Genomic DNA, 23,603 nt, shown 5'->3' on the forward strand with positions numbered 1-23,603 from the left:
TAGTACAAGTACGATATACTGAAACACAAAATATATTGCATTACACTTACAAATAATCGTTAGGTTAGGTTACAAATATTATTGACTATCCAGTCTCTTAGCATGTTTTAAAAGACGAAACAATTGTGCCGTGAGCCAACCGTTTAATAGCGATTGGGCATTGCGCATTGATGGATGACATTATTTGTTTTGACCATATACAATCGAAGGAAAAATATCGTCTTGTTTCGCTCATACCAAGCTTTAACATTTATATTTATTATATTATCTTAATATATATATTTCTTGTGTGCGTGTGTATGGGACCGATGGGGATCTGGGAATGGTTTAGATTCACAATTTTGTCCGCTGGACAATGTTTTTTTAATTAATTTTCAATTTATTAGTTGTTGTTGATTTTGGAATGTTTTACATTGGACCCGACAGACGTCGCTACCATCGCAGTGTCAAATTTTAAATAATATTCGAATTTTAATTTTAGTCTGTCCCGAAATTTAAAAAAAGTTTTGTTATCATTGTGTTTTTTTTTTAAATTTATTTCATAACCATGGATACAGAGTCCTTCAGTCGGAATCATAGAGATTACAATATTACATAAAATTCTAAAAAGTATGAAATGGACTTTATATCATAACATTTTTACTTAAAATATTCTTAAGCAATTAGTAATATAAAGTAGTTAATGCAAATTAACTTTAAGATATCTATACTAAATGACAACATATTATTATATTATATAACGATTTTACTTAGGTGTTTAGATGGAAAGATAGTCAGGGTATAATTTACTTAATAATCTACCATTAGATCTAATTTAATAGATGACTGTACTACCTGTGATAGGAGTACCGAAGTCTAAGTAAATTAAATATTAGATTAAAATATTCATTTATACGAGTATGCGGTAAGCCGCCCTGAAAAATATGTGTCTAAAAAATAAACATATAAGTATCAACCTTTTAATTTATTTTGTGTTAATAAATTGTTTGAAAACCTCAAAAAATCCAAGATCGAGATCGGTATCGCTGGAAGTTGCAGAGTAAGAGCGCTAGACCCTGAGTATAAAACTTATTGTTTCAGTCGTGTCCCAACCAATGTTAAATGATCAGTCGATCGAAGGAAAATCGGTGGATAATATTTTTTTAATTATCCTTTATCCGCAGGATCAATATCATCAATATGTATTTGAAATTTTCTTCGCGTAAGTGTCACTCTTGCGCCAATATTCTTGTTTCAGGCTCCCCTGGCGTACTTTTATTATGTTTAAAAATGAATTATTAGACATAGGTAGAATGTTCGAAACAGTGTCGATCTTTCCTTGGCGCGTATAAAAAATGGTAAAAAATAGTTGTTTTATCTATAAATTTTTAATCAAACAGTGAATGAGTGTTATTTTTTTTTTCAATTTATCCCTAATGGGAAAGTGAATGAGTGTTATTACTTATTGGCAATTGACATGAAAAATTGTGAATGTGTCAATGATATTTGATACAACTGATTACTGACTAAAGTCCTTTGCTTTTCCCATTAGGGATAAATTGAAAAAAAAAACTGATTACTGAATATTTATTGTTATTTCAGAAATCAGAATACTGAAAATAGTAATCAAATTGTAGATATTAAGTAAATACTACTTATATATTGAATACTTTTTTTAATAATTGTTATAGTTAATGCCTCATACCGTGAAATCTTAATGGCCCGATATTTATAGTTTAAAGTTAAGTCAAGTATTGCATCGTTTGCAAAATGTGTACGGCAGAAAGAATCGTGATCTTATACGGCAGTCAGACTTATACATCTCAAGAAATTGCAGAGAGAATCTGGCGCACTACAAAAATCTTAGGTCTAAAAGGCCCGGTGCTGGCCATGGATGATTATCCAATATCGAAGCTTATCCACGAACAATATGCCCTATTCGTATGTGCAACAACTGGCGAAGGAGAGGAACCAGACAATATGAAGGCATTTTGGAAGTTCTTGCTGCGAAAAAACCTCCCATCTAACTCTTTAGTGAATCTCAAGTTTGGAGTGATTGGTCTTGGTGATTCATCTTATGATAAATTTAATTTTGCAGCCAAAAAGCTTCATAAGCGTCTCTTGCAACTAGGGGCGCAGCCCTTACTGGACACTGGTATCTATCAATTTCTTATGTAGAATAAGCCTTCTATGGTTCAAATAATTGAACACTCTCTGCATGATCACCTCTTATACCAATATACCTTATACCAAATAACATTGTCTGTGTGCAATTAAATCAATACTTACCATTATACTATAACATTCTTGAAAGATTTCATTTTGGCCTGTGGGCCTGTGTGGCCTTTAACAGTAGTGTAAGTTGTAGTAGTGTTAAGAACTAAATTTCTCTGAAAATTACTGAGATCATGTCAAAAAAATTAGTTTTTTGTTATAAACTAAGTTAAGCCCCTGACATTTAATGTCTTTTTAAGCAGCAGATAATGTATATACTTAACAACATTTTTACAGATTTAATATACTATATATGTAATTTAACTACAGTCTAATTTTGGTATTTTTATACAGGTTCATTTATAAATTTTTATCTTTATAGATTGTGTGGTCAAAGTCATAATAAAAGTCCTATTGATGTCAGAATCATTTAAAGTTTCTATGTATTAAAAATAACCGCTAAATCAGCTGCTGGTTTAACTTGTCAATGTGACCTTTTAAATATTTAATGTTTTTTTCCACTTTAATCCTTATCAGCATCTAGCCACATTAATTTTAAAGTATAGAAAATTGATAGACATCTAAAGATTAAGTTATCATTACAGCTCTCTGTGATTATCAACATGACTTAGGACATGATGCTGTTTTGATGTCATGGATTGAAGAGTTCTATGCAAAATTAAACACACCTAAAAAAATTGACCCAAATATTGGAGTGACAAAGTTTGTTCCTCGTTGGAAAACAACAATAATTAAAAATAACAATACTATAAAATCTGAATATGGATTAAATAAAGATATGTACTTTGGTAGTACTAACACTGATCATTTTGTTAATCCCATATATTTGGAAATAGAAAGTAATATTCGTACAACACATGAATCACATTTTCAAGTAAGTTGACTTCTGAAATATTGATATAACATTTATTTACAAACTCTAATTAATGTCTAAAGTTACAATTTAGTGTGGGTATTTACATTGAAAAGGTATACAGTATGTGTTAAGTTAAAAAGTGTAAAACATTTATTGTTAATTATAGTATGGTATAAAGACTACAATTAAAAAACAAAATAAATCCCATTCATATTTTTCTTTTCTTGCAGGATGTAAGATTACTTTCCTTAAAAACTGTAAATAAAGAAAACATTAATTACTGTCCTGGAGATGTATTTAATATAAGACCACGAAATAGTAAAGATGATATTGAGGATCTCTTTGGAATATTTGAAACTCATAATATTGATATTAAACCACATTACATGTTAAACATAGAAGAATATCATGAAGGTAAGAGACGTTTTAGCTTTACATTCTAGCTACAGTAGATTACAAATTATAAGAATAAGTGATGCTTACTTTTTAAAATGGTTCTGTAAACATTGTGATTTGTGGGTATTCTTACTATTAAATAAATTAAATTGTAACGTGAAATGCGAATTATGTTTTAGCTATGGTTTTCATTTAAACGTCATGATATAACCTTTACTAACAAAAGTCTGTGCAATTGTCATCTGAATATATTCATGAATTATCAACTGTCTATTGTCACTGTATGTATAATGTCAGTTGAACTTAAACATGTGTATTTTTGTGTAGAATTATATGTTAAATATTAGCACCGTGTTTTTATTGTATTTGCGCAAATTAAATCAGGATATAAACAGTATTAATCGATATGCTACGGAGGCAAGCGCGATTGCGCCGCGAATATTTGTACAGGAAGTCGGCAGAAGATAAACAAAAGAGTATTCAAGCTAAAAAAGATCAACTAAAAAAATGTTTAGAAGAGAATATTCCAATACACGGAGACCTAAGGAAAGAAGCAATAGCCTTACAACAAAGATTAGAATTTGAAGACAAAGGTAGGATATCAATCTTGATTAAGGAGGATTATGTCAATATTATTAAATTGTAACCTCAAATACTAAATATTTAAAAAAAAAACTTTTTTTAGCCTAGCATTATAATTTTTTTATCACCAGGTCCAGAAAAATCTGCAGTAATTGGTGGCTTCAGCGGCGGCGGTAACACATTAAACTCTCAAGATGATGAATATAGATATGCAGGTGTCGAAGATCCTAAGATTATGATTACAACATCCAGAGAGCCTAGTGCAAGGCTTAAAATGTTTGTCAAAGAGTTAAGGTTTGTTATTAACATCATTAATAAAATAGTTGTCTTGAGTCAAAATTATATGAATTTTATGTGATGAAAACACCTACAACAAATTTTAACCTTTTCAGACTAATATTTCCTAATAGCCAACGTATGAATCGTGGGGGTTATGAAATGTCGCAACTCATTCATGCCTGTCGAGCTAATGATGTCACAGATTTCATAGTTGTTCATGAACACAGAGGAGTACCTGACAGTTTGGTGAGTAGATTATCTCATTCATTTTGGTTTGCTTTCCTTCCCTTTCTTAAAAATGATATCACTGTTATGTCAAGTTTTGAGTACCAAATTCAAAGCTAGCAAAACAAAGTTTGAAAATTATCGTATCTGTGTAACTTTCTTAAATTTATAAAACATGGATGTATGGATATCTAAAAAGTTATGTTTCAATACAAATTGCAGGTAATATGCCATCTTCCCTATGGCCCCACAGCATCATTCACATTGTCAGGTGTGGTGATGAGACATGATATTCCAGATATAGGGCCCATGAGTGAACAGTACCCACACCTTATATTCCATAACTTTAAAACAGATCTTGGTATGTACGGCAAATGACCTAGTCTAATTAAGTATAAAAAAACATGCTGCAGTTTTCTGTGATTTACAGTTAAAATACATGTTAGAAATGTCACTATGGATTGATCTGTCTTTTACAAAATTATTTTGCAGGTAAAAGAACAATGAGTATTTTAAAGTACCTATTTCCAGTACCTAAGCCAGACTCAAAGCGAGTGATAACTTTTGCCAATAATGATGATTACATCTGCTTTAGACAACATACACATAAGAAGGTAACTTATGTTGAAATTTCTGTTATTAGTGAAACTGCAATTAAAGTCATTGTTATATAATAACTACCATTATTTTTTCAAGTCTATGTTAAGAAATGCCAAATCTTTTTCTTCATCTGTTTTTTCTCTCCTTGTATTTCATTATTTTGTGTTTGTCAGAAAACTTACAAAATTATCTTTTTTTAAATGCAATTTTTTTCTTTAAAATATTATGTCACAGATGTGTTATTCAAATATATCATACTGTTTTACAGGCTGGTAAAGAAATAGAGCTCTCTGAAGTAGGTCCTCGCTTCCAAATGAAACTGTATGAGATAAAATTAGGCACTTTAGAAGCCCTGGAAGCAGCTGACACCGAATGGGCCTTGCGTCCCTACATGAACACTGCTGCCAAACGACGATTCCTCAGTGACGAGGACGGGTGGCAGGAGGAAGAATGACTTCAATAAATTTTTTTATGAACCATGTTTTTTATTTATTAAAATATTTTGAATAATTGTATTCCACTAGATAGTAGATATAAAATAATAAGGCCTGAATTTCTTAAGGTACTACAAATTACTTTGATTAACCTTTAACAATATATATTTATAGAGATTAGAATTGTATATAGGAATGTATTAATTTAAAGATAAAATGTTTTGTTTTAGACATGCCAGTTCCTCAATTTCTCCAACAACCCTTACCAATGTATGTGATAGCAGAACAGTATTGGGATTTAAAAGCATTTCCTACGCAATATGTCTTTTCTCTTCTAGCGCTTATATCAGATGATAGGTTAGAGAGAGACAAATGTAGGGAACTTAGTTCTGCTGAGGGACAGGAAGAGTGGCTAAGTTATTGCAGGAGACCAAAACGGACTATTTTGGAGGTATGATTTCAGCTTAAGTTATATATACAATATTGCTTTTGCAGATACATTGGCACTTTAAATGTAGTAATTATAAGTTCATATATCATTGACAGTGCTTTGAAATTATAGATAGTTGGAACCAGTTAACAATATAATACTTTCAGGTTTTACATGACTTCCACAGATCAGCATCAAATCTCACTATAGAAGTGCTATTTGAGTTGTTCTCCACAATAAAACCTCGCTCATTTTCTATTGCAAGTAGTTGTTTACCAGCACAAGGTAATTTAATTGTGACACCTTATATATAATTCGATAACAATGAGATAAACAATTGTTAACTAGTAACTACTAAAAAAATCAAATTTATTTTGATCGTTTTAGTAGTTATAAACTTATGGAAACATCACATATTTACATGAAATATCAAGATACATATAAAAGTCTCAAGCTGATTTTAAGTAAATTTTTGAACTCCAGTGGTAATTTGGTTTTTATTATATTATATATTTTATAATTATTAATATATAATAATTGAAAATGTTTTGAGTATTAAAATTAAAACTTTGACTTTATTAAGACAAATATTCTAAGGTACCAGAAATTATGTTTATTTTTATTGTATCAAGCATATTTATTTATTTTTTTATGTTTTAACTTTAGGTTGTAAAATAGAATTACTAGTGGCTATAGTGAAGTATCAAACTAAAATTAAAAAACAACGCCTGGGTTTAGGTTCCAACTGGTTGAAAGGATTAAATATAGGTGACAAAGTGTATGGTTGGATCAAAAAAGGAGTTCTTAAATTTCCTGCAGCGGTAAGTCTAGTTTGGTTAATATGTAATTTTAAACAAAGTGTAAATGTGTGAAATCCGCTCAAGGGCAATTTTTTGTTGGTTAATATAATAGCAACCCAAACTTATAAACCTCCAATGTCATTAGGAAGATTACTAAAACTAATCATAAGACTAATTAATTGTAAATTTTTTTCAGAATATACCATTAATTCTAATAGGTCCAGGCACTGGCTTGGCTCCATTCCGTAATTTGATTCAAGAAAGGGTAGCTCTCAATATTGCTGATAAAAATATAATACATCTTTTTTTTGGCTGTCGGTATAGGGATAGAGATTTTCACTGTAGAGATGAGTTGCAAATGTGGCAGAAGAATGACAAGATTTCTCTATATTGTGCCTTTTCTAGGGACCAAGAAGATAAAATGTAAGTCTTTAACAGATAAAAAGTGTTTTCATTACATCATTTACATATCTCAGTAAGATAACTAGTCTCAGTATGCACAACTACTTTAATGTACTTGAAATTCCAATAAATGTAAATGATATAAAAATATATATTGCTAATTTTATTGAACTAAAATATATATTTTTTAAATACAAGCTGATCATGAAATAATTGGGTCAGATTGTTGGGTGATAGCAATTCATAGCTGTTTCCAGAAAAAATTGTAGTGTTTTTTTTGTTTCAGATATGTTCAACATAAGATAATAGAAAACAAAGATAAACTACACAATCTTCTGATAAATCAGGGAGCTTATGTCTATATATCTGGAAACTCTAAGAATATGCCTAAAAACGTGAAAGATGCATTTGTGGAACATGTGTTAAAAGGAGTAGAAAATGCTAATAGTTTTATGGAAAATATGGTTAATATTGGCAGATTTCAAACCGAAACTTGGTAATAGAGAATGTTGGAGATAAAGAATGCAATTCTTGATCCACACAATTTGTGTATTTTATAAAATCAAATATCAATAATAAGCCCTTGAACTTTGGGAGTTGTTTATTTTACACCTTAAATACTAAAACTATATTACTTATTAGACAATGCACTCACTTTTAAAATTTTAAGATCACAATTCATTGGGATACAATTTTATTTAATGAGACCACACAGTTTAAAAACTGTTGACAAAATTCAGATATCACCAAACAGTCATTGTTTTTACACTTGCTAGCTATTACTCAGCCCCCATAATTTCAGGTTACCAGCATCACGTTTTCTTTCTGAAGGTTCCTTATCTTCACAAGCATAGGCAATTAAGTAACGAGACGGATGCCATGCTACAGTAAATGTTGCCGCTTGTACAGGAATTTCTGCTACTTTTTCACCTAATAAAAATATTAAACTAAAGGATTAGAGCCTTAGCATAAAATCATGCTATGATAAAAAATATATACATACCGGTTTCAGTATCACCAATATCAATTATGTGGTCTTCACTGGCTGAAGCCAGCAATCGTCCGTCAAAACTAAAAGACAGTGTTCTGACTGGCCATTCTAATCTGCAAATAATATTATAACCAGCCATTACTTAAGAATAACTGTAATACATAGTTTTTTTAAAGAAAATTGTGAAGATTACACACTTAATCAAAAAAAATTACTTAAATTTTATGTTACTGATATTAAAGTGACACATATAACATCTACATATATGTAATATTTTTAAAATATAAACATAGTATAAAGTACACACCTAGAAAACACTCTTAAACATGCCAATTCATTGACATCCCACAGTGACACTAAGGCATCAGCTGAACCTGTTGCAAAATATCTTCCAGTGGGTTCATGCTCTATACAAATACATGTGCCTGGATGAGCTTTTAGTACTGTTTGTAGTTCTAAAGATGGATACCTATAACCATATAAGAACATATTGTCTAGAATTAGTCACCAAATTAACCAAAAGTTTAGCTTTTAATTAAAACATTACAAAAAAGTTTTTGTTGTATAACTATGGAATGATATAAAATAAAATGAAGTTTCTATATTATTCAAAGTATCTTAATATAACATAAAAGTAACAGGTAGGCTTAAAAATATGATATTAATACTCACGTTAATATATGTACGCAACCCAAACCATTGGTTAAGAAGAAAAGATCTGATGAGTTGTTCCACGAAATTTCATTCACTTCAAAGTTAAATTGTTCTTCCGTGACCTATAAAACATTAGAAGCATAATGAAAATCAAAGTTTTGTTAAAAATAAAAGAGTACCTAATTAATGCAAAAAATAAACTATCATAACCAATGTAATGGCATTAAAAAACCAAAAAATAAACAAGAATTCTCCTAGATCAAATTTCTTAGATGGCTATGTTTAATGTGATAGTAATAATGAATTACGCCCTGAACTACTCACACTGGTTTGACACTACTTGAATTAAACAGTTATATAAAAAAACTTACTACTTTATAATTACGTGCATCTATAAAGGAGACTAGATCTTCTTTATTGCCAACAGCAATTGTTGAACCATTGGGTGACCAAGCTATGTTTATATTCTCTCCTTTAGTTGATATTGCAGCTGCACATTTATGTGATCTGTAATTGTTTAAACAAAAAAGACACATATAAAAAGGAAAAAGATAAATTCAGGTGTTAATGACTGTGTGTGCGAGTGTGTAATTGTAAAGCAGAAAATGATCCTGCTTTTGAGCAACTGAGACTGGTTGTATTTAGTATCAAAATTAATTATTTGTATCTGTTTATAAAACGGTTAACACTTAACACTGATGGATGTAACGGTGGTGGCAGATTATTTAGATTCCATAAAAAGTAGCTGTGTCATTTCTATTAATCTATAACTGTCAAAGATATGACCTTACAACCTGAAGGGGCTTTGGTTAGTACCACATAGAAAAGCAAAATAAAGACATCTATGAGCTTCCATATTTATAATGTGTTACCTTACACTAGTGTGATATGTAAACTGATTTCAAAGATCATAGATAGCACATTATCTTACCGTGCGTCCCATATCCTCACTGATTTATCGCCACTGGCTGTGCTAAGCAGATCAGGATGAGAGGCATGCCAGCACAATTGATCTACCGAACCCGTGTGTCCCCGAAATACGAAGTCCTGAACCTGTAAATTAAGCATAATTTTATAAGAACTTGTGTGGTTGCAGTATTTTTATAGTGGCTTGCGTGTTGGTATGAATAGTATTAGTAGGGAATAAAAACCCAAATTGAAATCGGTTAAGAGAAAGCTATAACAATTTCTTTAATAATGGATATTAAATGAATATGAATAACTTACTAATCTGTTCCTCTCTAAATTGAAAATTACAACAGTTTTATCAAACGATCCTGAAGCTAATCGTCTACCATCACAAGACCAGCCAACAGAATGTACTTTCGATGTATGTGCAATGTATTCTCGGACTACATTGTGCGAAGCGAAATAATTACGAAGCTCTTGTAAATCTTCTATTGGGGTTTGTCCTTGCTTCGATTCTTTCATTTTTATCGTCTTAAAGTAATCAAAACACAAATGGAGGTTATCTCAAAAGTAAATTACAAACATTCAACAATATTCACACAGATGTTAAGTATATAGCTACAGGAATAGGATAACATAACAACAATATTCTATAGTCTATTTATATATAATGTACCGTAGACAGACTATGGTATAGACCAAGCATCAGCTTAAGCATTTCACGTTATAATGCCTTCTCTCTTTATAGCCCAGTCATATTAGGGGTTTCACCTCGGAATGAAAGATAATAAGCTGCAAATTGGTATGAACTTTTGTTTTGTCATTCTAAATGTTGTCTCAAAAGTCACAATCGTTATCGTGTCCGCGTCTCAAGATATTCAAGGTCAAAGGTCACAAAAATCGGTTTTTCGCGAATATCTGGCTTCCTATCGGTTAAATGAGATTTGCATTTATTATAAAAGTTGTAGGCTATAAAATTCCCTACAACTTTTGTTTAAACTTTTTTTTCATACGACCAACCGTTTTGAAGGTAGAGCGCGAAGTGCACATCGTACAGTCATATACGGCCTAATGCAAGGTCAAGCGTGAGTTATGGTTATCAGTACGTTATAAAGTCAATTATTTACAATAATTATAATTATTAAACAATGCCTATTATTTATGTTCTAACTATTAATTAATTAATTAAAGTAAGTAACTTGATTATTTATATATAATTTTTCATATTTAACTATTTAAGTATAAAATATTATTAATTCTGGATTATATATTTTAGTTTTATTTTAAGTTAAAATGATAGTAAGAGTATATATTTTACACATATTTTTATTTATTATTAAATACGGCATAATATACATTTATCAAAATGTGAGTTCAAATATCAAAAGTATCTTTGTTGATTTTAATTGTAATGAAATTGGAAATGGAAGCTAATTATCTTCTTCTTCTTCGTCTTCTTCTTCTTCTTGTCGCTCAAAAATGTTCGATTCATTGTCATCATCCTCATTATCTGTCATGTTCATCTCCAAACCTTCCAGAATATCGGGATCATATGTATTTTCTTCATCGGGATTACTTGGATACAGTGAAGCGTTGAGGCAAGCTTGTCTGTTGCACTGGCCGCAAGCTAAAGAACATTGTAGCCCTGATTTTCTGCATCCACAGCGGGAACCACAACCATTTTTGCAATTGCAAAATATTACGTTTAGTAGTTCGGCTGGTGCTGGAGGTAATAACGTTCGTATGGGCTCCAGGATTTCATTTTCAAGCATCCAGCCCCATTCTTGAGGTTCTAAGTCCTTCCCTAACCACGTTTGAATCTGGTAGTAGACACGTTTTATGTGTTGATGAGCTGCTACACTTGTTGGTGGAAGTGTTGACAGTTGTACAGGTTTATGTCTGTACGATGTGCACTTCGCGCTCTACCTTCAAAACGGTTGGTCGTATGAAAAAAAAGTTTAAACAAAAGTTGTAGGGAATTTTATAGCCTACAACTTTTATAATAAATGCAAATCTCATTTAACCGATAGGAAGCCAGATATTCGCGAAAAACCGATTTTTGTGACCTTTGACCTTGAATATCTTGAGACGCGGACACGATAACGATTGTGACTTTTGAGACAACATTTAGAATGACAAAACAAAGGTTCATACCAATTTGCAGCTTATTATCTTTCATTCCGAGGTTGACCCCTTTTCTTACCTAATATGACTGGGCTATTAGTTATTATTGTTTTTTTAGAAGCTCATCTAGTTCTGTACTCTATCTACGATATACACGGGTTTTTCGAAGTTGATTAAAATGCGCTGGTAATAATGAGTAAATAGACAATATTCAGGGTCGTGAATTAAGGTTTCTAAACGATATGCAATTTATTTTTGCGTATGTTAAAGGATAGAAAGGAAATACCGGACCCCAATTGACTACCCCCGAGGACCAATCGCATGAGGTTCCAAATAATTCGGATTTGCAGCGAATTGGTACCATAGACAGGATTTCATAATCAGATTGATACTTTTCAGGATAATAAAAAAAACTGGATATAAAAAAAATATTTTTAAGTAATTATTAGCTTTATTCAGTCTTAGCATCACTTAAAAAATATAATTAGTTTTTGTTGTAAATATTTTGATCACACAATAGTAAACGAATGCAAGTTCTGACACGCAGGATAGTCCAGAACTTGTTATTCTAGTAATTTCTTCGAAGGGATTTAATAAATTGATGCACTGCACCATTAAACTTCAATGTTGAGCTGGCAAATTTATGAGTGAATCGTGATCAACATACAATGATATGGCCCGATTTTGACTTGACTTTTTTCATATCTATCTAAAGGTCGATTTACATCAGATGACGAATACTCATTCTATACCTACTATGTCAAATTCCTTTAGTATAAGCAGGCGTAGAGCATTACTTCATTATTCTTAGTGCATTTACAAAGATTCTATAGAATACATATTCTAAAGGTAGCGACTGACATTGAATATTCGCTCGATGTGAGCACGTTACAAGTCATATATTCGGCATATCAGTACATCGAGCCGAGCAGCTCGAAACGAGCGCCGAGCGCGCTCCACTCGGCTGTCGGTTTTTTGGCGAATGCCTATCTTATTATTACAAGGCAGTCGCCACCACCTCTACGTCCGCCATTTTGAATGCAACTACGGGTGCGGTGCATGGGATGGAGCATAGGCGAATCGCGAATATTCAGGTGTTGTGAGCATACTCAAAACGAACAAATATTCATGCGAATATTCACATCGAGCCACACCTTTAGAATTTTCGCTCGCTCGCGGCTCGATGTAGCGCGGCGGTAGCCGGTAGAGCGCGCGATCAGTTGCTTTAGAGCCATGCATGTGCGGACGTGCTCGCGTCTTAGCGAAAGTCTACTAATAAAAGGAAATGTTTACGAATCTGGGTCAAAATCACTTTTGGTCTATCAGGCATTAAAAATGAAACTCGAATAATTTATTAAAATAATCCTCTCTATTTTTATTATAACTCAATTTTTAGCCAGCATTTCCTTGGATGTACTCACGGCGCCACACTTTTAACTGAGTTAAAAAGTATAGAACTGGCGAGAGCCAAAACGCCGTAATAAACGCCATGTGAGCCAGCTTTTCCTAAAAAAATTAAAGGAAATGTAGGAATCAATTGAAAACAACAATTCATAATGTAGGTATGTATACGGCTGTTGTATAGGTGTGTGTAGGATTGGTAAAGTATTTGGCTAATTAGGAAAATTTTAAAGCCTATTAATACTCACTCCATGAGAACAACGGACCCTCGGAGGCCCAGATATAGTTAGCCCTGTCTGTGCAAAACTACGTTTAGGCACATGAAACTTTGATTTTGTCCGTAAAAGGATTGATAGGTTAAAAATGTTTTTTTCTATCATCCTTAAATTAAATACAATCGTTCAATGTGTAACCTTCACGCACCTGGCAAATAGTAAAATATTTTTCAGAAGTATTAATATTTTTTGACAATTTGTATTTTGAAAACAGAATTCACTTTTTTCTGCTTATAAAAGTATACAGGTTTTATATTAATAACACTAACTAAATATACATAACACACCTTATTAATAAAGTTACACAAACTCTTCTACTTATGGCAGGCGCGTTTCCTAACTCGTAATCGTACATAATATTTAAATTAATTGGACTGAAGTTCAGCTTCAGTTCACATTTTATAATTAATGGGTTTACAAATCCAAAATTCTGATACTATATAACTGATAAATATAATTTTTTAATTCACTCCGATTACCTACTCAATATAAGCAACTATGTACCTATATTGTTTATTAAAACCTAAACATAACAATCAAATATTACTACTACTATACTATAATTACCCTACATAGTAAATAATAAATGGTCCCTGTGGTACCTTTAACTCTGGCAGCATTACCTCGCTATATTGCGACACATATCCGTCGAGCGAGGAAAGCACCAGCTAGGATCTGACTGAACTGAGAACTGGTACTTTCCTGGGGGGATACTATGTACCAGGCGCCACCTCAAATCTTTAATAATTAGCGCCAGTGCATATGAACTCTACAAAGAGAACAAATTCGAAGTCGTTGAGCGCGGCGTGGTGAGCATAACAACATGCACTTTTTTGGCATGGACACGTGTATGGAGTACATATTTTGGCCAATCTATGGAAGTTAATTCTACAATTTCTATTTGGAAATTAATAGCAATGCGTAGATTCGATAGATTCATCGTTCAAAAGGGTGCCAGTGTTTGGCGAAGGATAATCATTATGCAAATGACCGGCTTCCCTAGACCCTACAAACTTACGCGCTACCTGAAAAGGGTTTTGGAATTCATATTTACAAAGAGGAGCACCCCAGGATCTCTTTATCTGATATAATATTAGTATAATGAACTCCTATTGATGAAAAAATGCTTGACCGTCATATAAACCCTATTAGGTATGTATGTGAAATATATGAAAAGATAAGTACAGTAAAATTCTTAAAAGGCCGGCAACGCACTCGCGAGCCCTCTAGCATCGAGAGTGTCCATAGGCGGCGGTATCACTTAACATCAGGTGAGCCTCCTGCCCGTTTGCACCCTGTTCTATAAAAAAAACAGACCCACAAACTTATCTGACGCGGTGACGGCGTCGAACCTAGTGTTGCTCTTAATTGAAAGTTGGCGGTGTTTAGGGTAAAATTATTTCGGATTTATTTATAAAAACGATATTCCTTAAAACACTCGATAAACCTGAAATCTTCTGTGGTAGAGATTTTTCAAGGAAAAGACGTAACCACAGATTGAATAAAGGAGTGTTTTAGAGGAATCGTGTTTTTATACATATGACCGTAAGTCTTACAACATGAAGGAAAAAATAAACAAACATTTTAGCAATTATAGCAATAATATTATAATTGTGATCACTGAAACAATTTATAAGTCGAATTCCAAAAATTGCTGAACCTGAACCATAACACTTCACTTTCTCTGTTTAAAGTTAAAATAAACTGTAACAGTAAAATAATACTCACCGTGTTAAGACTTAGAACGCGACTTTGGCGGAATTGTGATAATAAGGTGAACAGTAAAATAAATCACATTAACTAAACCAAAATTTTATTTGACTAGAATATAATAATTAAAATATGCAGTTTCAGAAACAGATAGTCCTTTAACAACAGTTATTTTATTTGTCTATTAAAAATTAATATGCAACTCCTCCCAACATTTGTTTATTAAAAAATCACCTAACATAGTTTATATTACCTAGATCTTTAGTAATTAGTTTTTCTATATGGTACATTGTTCTATAAATAAGAAAAGGACATGAGTCTATAATCATAGAACAATGATGAAGAACAAATGTAAAACTATGAGGAAAGCTCTGATATAGATTCTTATTGAATGGCACATGATTAGCGCGAGGCCCCATGTTATTGAACCAAACTACCCAATACGGAAATTCTTTTAATTCTTTTGTGTCACCACAAAATATTTTTTCCCCAATTTTGCGTATTAATTTAGATTTATCTTTTCTAATTTTTTTTGCTGGTGGCTCATCGCATTCTGCTATTTCTCTGCTGAGTATATTTTTTACAGCTTTATTTAATTCCGTTATACTTTTACCATTTAGAATATCAAAATGTGAAATTATGGGTGGCAATGTGTAATCATCATCACTTTCATCAGTTGATAAATCCTTATCTTCAATGCTATTTTCCAAAAATTTTACATCTGAATCTCCCATTATCCCAGTTGCATTTGGTTCAATATTATCATCAAGAATCGTCGTATTGTGTAGCCCTATACTATCATTATTTATACTAATGTTGTTAGAAATATTTTGATTGGGAGGAAGGCCTATATTATTATGTTTATTAGTTTCTTCCTGTAAACGTTGATAATATAGCGATAACAAGTTATAATTATTAGTATTTTCCTTTTTTTTCTTTTTTGGAACAGATGAGGTATTTTTCCTTTCCGGGGGTTTAGATACATTCCTCGTTCTTACGGGTTTGATGTTATGTTTTTGACGTGCAATATTTATAAGTTCATCAATGATAGCTTTTCGATCGAAGTTCTGAGGTAAATCGTAAGTTCCGTGATGTTTCGGAACTGTTGTTAAATTTGTTGAGGTTTCAGCAGTAGATTCTCCAGCTTGATCAAGAGAAAATGAATTAAGTACATTTTCTGACTGCTGATCAACAGAAACTGCATTTATTATTTCTTTTAATTCAGTTTTATCGTCTTCATCGTATATACACGCATTTGGATAATCGACAAATTTTATTGATCTCTCATTGCTAAAGATAATTTCTGACGATTCTTTATCACATTTACTTTTATTATAGTCTTCATAACCTTCAGTAATTGTAAATTCTTTATTGAAGCTACTCTCGTCCATAGACCCATTTATATTTTTTTCTGATTTTAGTAAATTATACTCATCGTTATCACAAAATTTAACAAATACACTTACATTTTCACTTTCCCTAGATGTCTTATGGAATGTTGTCATTTCTTTGGGACCTATCGGATTTTTAATTTTGTTGTCTAAAGTTACTCCTTGAATAATATTTCTTTCTAGGCTGTGTTCTTTTAAACTTAAATATTTGGTAACATAATCAAGACTATATTGAGTAAAATCTTCACTAAGCACAAGCCGTACATCTGGATCTTGTAAATATTCTAATATTACATTTGTTGCTGATGTCATTGGGATGTTAATCAGATTAAATTCATCTTTAGGTATAACGGACACTTTATCTTCTATTGGAATCTTATTAATAATCTCCATAGATATTTCTTGTCCTAAGGTCATTTTATGTTTCTTTCTTTCTTGAAGATGTTCTAAAAATACATAGTCATCAGCAATCTGGGTCTGACAATAATCATCCATGAATAAATTATGCTTGCATACAACCATTTTTCGTGTTCTTAGAAATGCACACCAGTCTTTAAAAGAAAACAGTCTTTGTGTGCTCCCAGCATTTGAGTTTATGTTAAACGCCTTTGGGTAATTATTTTCTTCATTAATTTTATCAACTACATCAGTCAGCCTAACTTCATAATCAGAGTCTAAGCCAAAGCACATTTTTAGTGCTATGACTACATATGCCATACAAATAGTTTCAAAATCAGCAATAAATGTGAATTCTCTGATTTGTTGGCTGACTTTAAAGTATCTACATGGGTAGTGGTGTATCAATGAATGTATTAAGCACATAAAGTCACTTGGCAAACACAGCTCTGTCATAAAATCTTCAATGATTTTTCTTATATCTGGTATTAAAGGTAAGCCTAAATCAAGGTTATTAAAAAGACTGTTTACAATAGTACAAATTTGTGTAGTGGAATATTCATTCCATAATGAGTTGCTAAATCTTAAAAAATGTGGAATTTTTCTAACATCCAGATCTTCAGGAACATATTTTGTACAGTTTTTAATATTTATTTGCTCACTCTTTAAGAGTCTTTTTAAATGAGATAAGTGAATATGACTTCTATCTAAATTTAAGGCAATATAGAATATAGCAATTATAACACCTTTTCTCAGTGGGTGAATTCTGTAGATATTTCTTATCTTCTTCTCATTTTTAAAACCAAACTCATCATGCTCATTACTATCGTCATCATCTGATAATATGGAAGCTTCTTCATCACTATCAAGAAGAAATTCATCATCATCATCTTGTGTAACATTTTTTTCCTTATAACTATTATTTTCTTTGCATTGATTTTCATCTTGTGGACATAAATGACAATTATCCTGTTCGTCATCTTTAGAAGTAATTGAGCAACATATTTTACTGTCTTCAAGAGAAAATGATTTTACTGTATTAAAATTATTGTTTTCTTTTTCTTTATTATGTTTAGATAAATAGTTACAATCTGCTTCTCTATGATCTTTATGCTCATTACTGAAGAACTCTCCTAACAGCCTGCAAAAATAACATATTAAACATCAATAAGATAACAAAGAACTTGGCTAGATATCACTAATTGGGCCCTTTCAGCTATTCAATTGCATATTATATAGCATGTTTTGCAAATCTATATAGTTTAAGAGTTTCTACAGAGTACATACTCAGTCTGCTTGACCTGATACTTCTTTATATATCTTGTCCAAATCCATAGAATTTTGTTTCTAACACTTGGTTTAGCACCAGCGGCAATCAATTCATCTGTTAATCCTGATATAATAAAGTTATATGCATGCCATTTGTACCACTCTGCACTCACTAAAATACAATTAAATATTTATGTAATAGATGTTTGCTCAAATAAGTAACAACCATATCTTAAATCCAAAAGATGCTAAACTAATTACAATAAATTCAGTTTACTTTGTGTCCTTTGTTTATAAGGAAATTGGAGTTTTTGTTTTTATGGCCAGCGTTCATGGTAAAATAAATTTTCTGTGAAACTGTGAACTGTGAAAGACTTTTTTTCTAGCACATGACTATGTGTCATTGTAGCTATTTCAATCCATGATTCATAAAAATCATAATACATTGTGAATCTTTTTCGTAATATTCAGAAAACAATTTTTTAAAGTTATCAGTACACCTTGGCTTTAAACTAGTATAATGCGCAACCAAAAGATAAATATATGTAGCATCCTTACTTTCTACCTCATCATTTCTAGTGTGATATATTTTCTTAGTGGTATATTTAGCATGAGTGCCATCAGCGAAGACAACCGTTTCAACAATACGTTCTTGAATATTTTGGTCTTGCGTACCACACTCAACACAATAATAAAAGCCATCTACAAGATTCAAATCTGTGCCGCCACATACGTTACATGCACTTGATTTCATATTTGCTAATATATTACAAACTAAAACCTATTAAGCCTTCGATTATTAAAACCCACGTGAAATTGACATAAAGTTGTGTTTTGGTCGGCACTTGGCATTGGGTTTCAAAAACAGCTGCCCAGTGTTGCCATGAGGCCATGAGCAATTTTTATATCTGAATCAGAAGTTATAATTTTATAGACTGCAAATAATTAATTGAAATAGGGATATAATATAATTAAACATAAAATGATTTTTTGATTGAGACTGAAAGATCAACTGTTGGTTATTTTGGTAACATTAATATATTAAATAAAATGAATTTTTACTAATAAAACCCGAAGGAAGGGAGTTCTGGTTTAAAACTCAACAAGTTTCTTTTAGGATTTGCTGAAGGGATGGCATAGGATTAGGATATAATGCGTATCCGTGTCCATATCCATAGGGTATGCTACTTATATCGACTGTCAGTTGTCACTTTGCTTAAATCTGGCATTAGCATTTAGCATTTGGCACGTACCACCCATTGGTGAGTGGTGACTAGACCTACTTTTACGAGCTCATTGTGAGTTGTGAAGTGTGAACAAATTGTTAATTGTATCAATTTATGTGTGGCCTATTGGTGCCGTCGTCAAGTTGTTGGTTTCGCGGGGCGTGTTCTATAAATCCTATAATTGAAAGAAAGAGACCGGGTAACCTCACTCGCGGCGTTTATTGTATCATAACCAGTTAGCAATTGTTAATTTTAAGGCTTCACCTCTGTGAACCGTCACACCCCTCTGAGAAATCGGTAACTAGTTGTTGTCTTGGAAGGGTTGTGACTTGTGCGTGTTATCTATGTGCATTTAATAATTAGCTGACGAAAGCTAATGTTGTGTAGTGTTGAGTTCTTCTTGTGATCTCTTGTTGTTCATTGATGGGCGGCATTTCGCACGCGTCGAAGGCGGCAGATCGGCCGCATAGGCGGATAATAACTTCCTGGAGGGTCTACGATAAAATCCGCCACACTGGAACTGATGGAATTAGAAAATATCGTAGCCAACACTGTTTACTTGAAAGCCAGAGAGGGTACGTACGTAACTACTTATTTGAAATTTAAATTATAGGTGCGAATAATTCATGAGCGTGGATTTTGTATGCAAAATATTTTGTTATGTGTTTACGACGTAAGCGAGATAGTTCAATGCCCTTATAATCGTGTAACCGTGTTAAAAGAGAGCAATCAATTAATTACATTAATGTACCGCGTTATCTCGATGCGATGACCGTAACGTTAACTCATGCGTCTATTATTTACCTCAAGATAAAACATTGTTTTGTTTTGCCAAATCTTATGATTGCATAAATTTAAATAATTCATTATAGCTAAGATTCTTATAATCATAATTTTCACTTCTACAACTTATTGATGTTATATAGGCTACATGTGTAACTAAGACATATATAAGTAATTCATTTTCATTATATACAGACTTAATAAAAAAAATATTATTTTATAGATAATTAATTGTGACAGATATTCTTTATTTAAATTTGCATATTTTACTTAGTGTAGAATCTGCTGACAAATTTTCAATATTTAATATATGTCAAGTATACTAAAGATTAATACAGAGGATATTGAATTTTGATAACTTTTATAATGCGAAGAGATAAAAAAAGACTACAGATTGTCAGACAGCAACAGTATTTTATTTTTAAATCCTTTATATATAAGTTTTAAAATTGTTAACAATTCTCAAATACAATATTCTTTCAAATTTTAAATTCCCTAATCAAGGACTATTGACTGTAATATTTATTTTTAAACTTTATATTATTCTGCAGCCATCATCTATCAGACATCCCCATTGACATGTTTAATTCAAAAAATGTTTCAATTTGCATCCATAGAACAACCTTACATAAAAATTCAAAGAATAGTTGAATATAGAGACTAATGATATTCATAGCAAGTTACTTTAAAAATTTGTAATTCATTATTAATTGGTTTAAAGATATGATGTGGACCGTGGTGTAATGTTCATAGTTCTTAACAGGCATCTAAATAAATTGGAAATTAAAAAGAGTGGAAGTATACATACATTTTTGATATACATAATAACTGTAACCACCATGTTACACTTACCATAAGTTTTTATTAATGATTTTTGATTTGATATATATTTTCTATCATGAGTGTTTATATTGTATAAATGTTTTATCTTTTATGTCTTAATCTTTATCTATAACCAAACCACCTGATATTTATCTCTGTCAATACTATTGAACAGTTTAAAAAAACATAGGCTATATTATTTCAACAACTTCGGTTTCTTGGTAGAAAGTTTTTTTAAATCTGTGTAGATCAGGAAGACTATTCCTAGGAAGACTACCTTTACTGATTTGTGTGTTTTGCAATATTTCCAATGACTTATTAATTTGAAATTTTGTATTATAAAAAGTAAAAGCTACAAAAAGATCTTCTGTTTAATATTTTAATTTAAAAAAATGTTCTATTTTCGCATACTTGACTAATAATGAATCTTATAAAGGAATATTAGCTGTAACATCCCGAGGCCTGACTGGGGTTAATTAAAGGGTAAAATTAATTTGGCGCTGTTCGTCTAACATCTTACTCCCTTATTTAACAAGGTCAAACGTACAATCTGTTCAGTTTTGATTAAATAATGAGTAGTAGCTGGGCTGTGATTACGACTGTGGACTGTGTTTTTTTTAAACTGATTTTTTTTGTTGCGACGGCTACAAAACTCGTAGCACAATTTTTAGAAATAATTTTGAATAAGGTTGGTTCAAATAAAGAAAATGTAAAACTTCGTGATTTAATGCAAAAAACAAAGAAAATTCAATTTCGAAATGAACGCATCTTAACTTGACAAAGACACAGTACACGTAAAAGTAAATTATTAATATGATGACGAACTCAGCTATTCACATACATTATATTTTAGAAAATATTATTTCACTGAAATCCATGTTAATTAATACTACAAAAATATTGTGCTAAATGTAAGGGTTATAATTCTATTGTCTCCGGATATTTAATTCATTAAAGAACACGTATTTCGAGTACAAGTGAGCATTGCCTTCAATCAATAGAAAAAGCAGATCCTATCACTGTCAAAGAGAGAAACAGCTTTCCTGAAACTTGGAATACAAATCTGTTTCGATCAGATAGCATCGAACAAAGATCAAACGAATCGAGTGGATACGTCAAGTACTTTAAAGAAACAATTTTTTTTCTGTATGATGAGCTTCATTCACATTTGAGGCTGCTCAATGTGTGTTAGAGATATGTTTTAAAATAGTGCCAATCTCGTGGCATAAGCATATTATTTTATGAGTTGTTTCTTGGTATTACCTTGATTTAAACAACCGTCTTAAAATACAAAATTACTATTGTGTTTGGTATTTTGTTTTTCATGTGTTCTAAAGTGCGAAAAATTAATTTCTTTTAAACACCATTTATGAAGCGTAAACGTAGTACGTCTATTTCTATATGGTTTTATTAGAACCAGATAGAGACTGTATTTCATATCAATGCTTTTATCTAGACATCGTAAAGTACCCTTCTCCACATAGTGTAATGTGTACATTGCTCTAATTACACGAACTAGAGGCCAAGATCCAGTTTGTATTGAAATTTATTTCAATTATAAATCTTGCTGTGTTTACGTAATGCCGTTGCGTCAATACGTTGCGCAAGCGATGTCTTTGTTTAGAGATATATTGAACTAATTTCATTTATAGATAGTTAATTGCCTTAATAATTTAATTAAGGCAAATTAGTAGATTTATCTTATAAAAAACAACTTGTAACAAACAATAACAAATAAACCTCAATTGTTATTTCTTAATATTAATGACCCGCCTGCTTAGAGCTTCATTTTGTATGACAGTCTATTTTTAGGAGAATTGAAAAGAAACGATTCTCTCAGTAAGATATTCACAAATTGGTTTTGTGATCATGAGCATCACTACGATATATTGCTTCCTGTTTGTATTTTGCCTAATACCTAAAATTTAAAGCTTCTGAATACTGTTTATATTATAAAAATCATTTCTTAGCGTAATATTTTTTTGAATTAATAAATGTAACCTTAAATGAGTTTCAATTATATATTTCATAACCTCTGAAATTACATTAAAAATTGTTTGTATTCTCAGGCGGTTCCGATAGCAACAAGGGCAAAAGCAAGAAATGGCGGAAGATACTTCAGTTCCCTCACATATCGCAATGCCTAGACATAAAGACAACAATAGGTAAGTGCCCATTTCCACTCTATATATCTCTTATTCCCGCCTTCACAATCCGTAATATTGTATGGGTCAGCTTAGATATTATTATACATTATTATTGAAAGACTCTACGAGTACAGATGGATTTCTAGAATAAGTAGAAGATTTGGTGTTTTTGTATTTTTAGTTCATAAATGTCACCTTAAACTGTTCGTCTGGTAGTATTCAATAGATGCCACTCTTAAAAGGCATTTCTAATAATAGCGATTCATTTATAGTTCTACAAATGCACA

At 31.5% G+C, this 23,603-nt stretch overlaps 5 protein-coding genes and 1 long non-coding RNA gene across 8 annotated transcripts in view; 3 read left to right on the forward strand and 3 right to left on the reverse strand.

Moving 5' to 3' along the window:
* The first annotated feature begins 1,528 nt into the window (after positions 1–1,528).
* LOC110996509 (NADPH-dependent diflavin oxidoreductase 1) lies at positions 1,529–7,810 on the forward strand. 2 transcript variants are annotated; one of them, XM_022265426.2, is made up of 8 exons: positions 1,529–2,134; positions 2,799–3,088; positions 3,301–3,484; positions 5,817–6,037; positions 6,184–6,301; positions 6,755–6,837; positions 7,013–7,239; positions 7,505–7,810. In XM_022265426.2, exons 1-8 carry the CDS (start codon positions 1,750–1,752, stop codon positions 7,716–7,718), a joined length of 1,722 nt encoding a protein of 573 aa, XP_022121118.2. In that variant the 5' UTR covers positions 1,529–1,749; the 3' UTR covers positions 7,719–7,810. The 2 variants fall into 2 exon arrangements, with proteins under 2 accessions (XP_022121118.2, XP_022120304.2); XM_022264612.2 differs by having other exon boundaries at positions 1,531–2,134; positions 6,683–6,837.
* LOC110997872 (U3 small nucleolar ribonucleoprotein protein IMP4) lies at positions 3,737–5,628 on the forward strand. Its single transcript, XM_022266633.2, has 6 exons — positions 3,737–4,059; positions 4,180–4,342; positions 4,441–4,573; positions 4,775–4,913; positions 5,045–5,166; positions 5,421–5,628. Exons 1-6 carry the CDS (start codon positions 3,873–3,875, stop codon positions 5,604–5,606), a joined length of 930 nt encoding a protein of 309 aa, XP_022122325.1. The 5' UTR covers positions 3,737–3,872; the 3' UTR covers positions 5,607–5,628.
* LOC110995713 (THO complex subunit 3) lies at positions 7,808–10,393 on the reverse strand. The gene is made up of 7 exons (XM_022263421.2): positions 10,091–10,393; positions 9,795–9,916; positions 9,235–9,370; positions 8,882–8,985; positions 8,517–8,678; positions 8,222–8,322; positions 7,808–8,148 (listed from the first exon to the last, which is right to left on the reverse strand). Exons 1-7 carry the CDS (start codon positions 10,292–10,294, stop codon positions 7,991–7,993), a joined length of 987 nt encoding a protein of 328 aa, XP_022119113.1. The 5' UTR covers positions 10,295–10,393; the 3' UTR covers positions 7,808–7,990.
* Positions 10,394–13,292: 2,899 nt separating this feature from the next.
* LOC123690656 lies at positions 13,293–13,738 on the reverse strand. The gene is made up of 2 exons (XR_006751254.1): positions 13,546–13,738; positions 13,293–13,402 (listed from the first exon to the last, which is right to left on the reverse strand). It is a non-coding gene; the product is annotated as an uncharacterized LOC123690656 (long non-coding RNA).
* Positions 13,739–15,368: 1,630 nt separating this feature from the next.
* LOC110993500 lies at positions 15,369–19,216 on the reverse strand. Its single transcript, XM_022259827.2, has 3 exons — positions 18,897–19,216; positions 18,357–18,510; positions 15,369–18,210 (listed from the first exon to the last, which is right to left on the reverse strand). Exons 1-3 carry the CDS (start codon positions 19,090–19,092, stop codon positions 15,513–15,515), a joined length of 3,048 nt encoding a protein of 1,015 aa, XP_022115519.2. The 5' UTR covers positions 19,093–19,216; the 3' UTR covers positions 15,369–15,512.
* A 369-nt stretch (positions 19,217–19,585) lies between these two features.
* The window catches only part of LOC110998692 (G protein-coupled receptor kinase 2), a 38,161-nt gene continuing 34,143 nt past the window's right edge, over positions 19,586–23,603 (forward strand). For both annotated transcript variants that reach the window (XM_022267827.2, XM_022268638.2), the window contains exons 1-2: positions 19,586–20,139; positions 23,239–23,334. In XM_022267827.2, the coding sequence (XP_022123519.1) occupies positions 20,088–20,139; positions 23,239–23,334 (148 nt within the window). In that variant the 5' untranslated portion in view covers positions 19,586–20,087. The remainder of the gene's footprint in view (positions 20,140–23,238; positions 23,335–23,603) is intronic.

Source organism: Pieris rapae, chromosome 2 (genome assembly GCF_905147795.1).
Source record: "Pieris rapae chromosome 2, ilPieRapa1.1, whole genome shotgun sequence".
Taxonomy (NCBI): domain Eukaryota; kingdom Metazoa; phylum Arthropoda; class Insecta; order Lepidoptera; family Pieridae; genus Pieris; species Pieris rapae.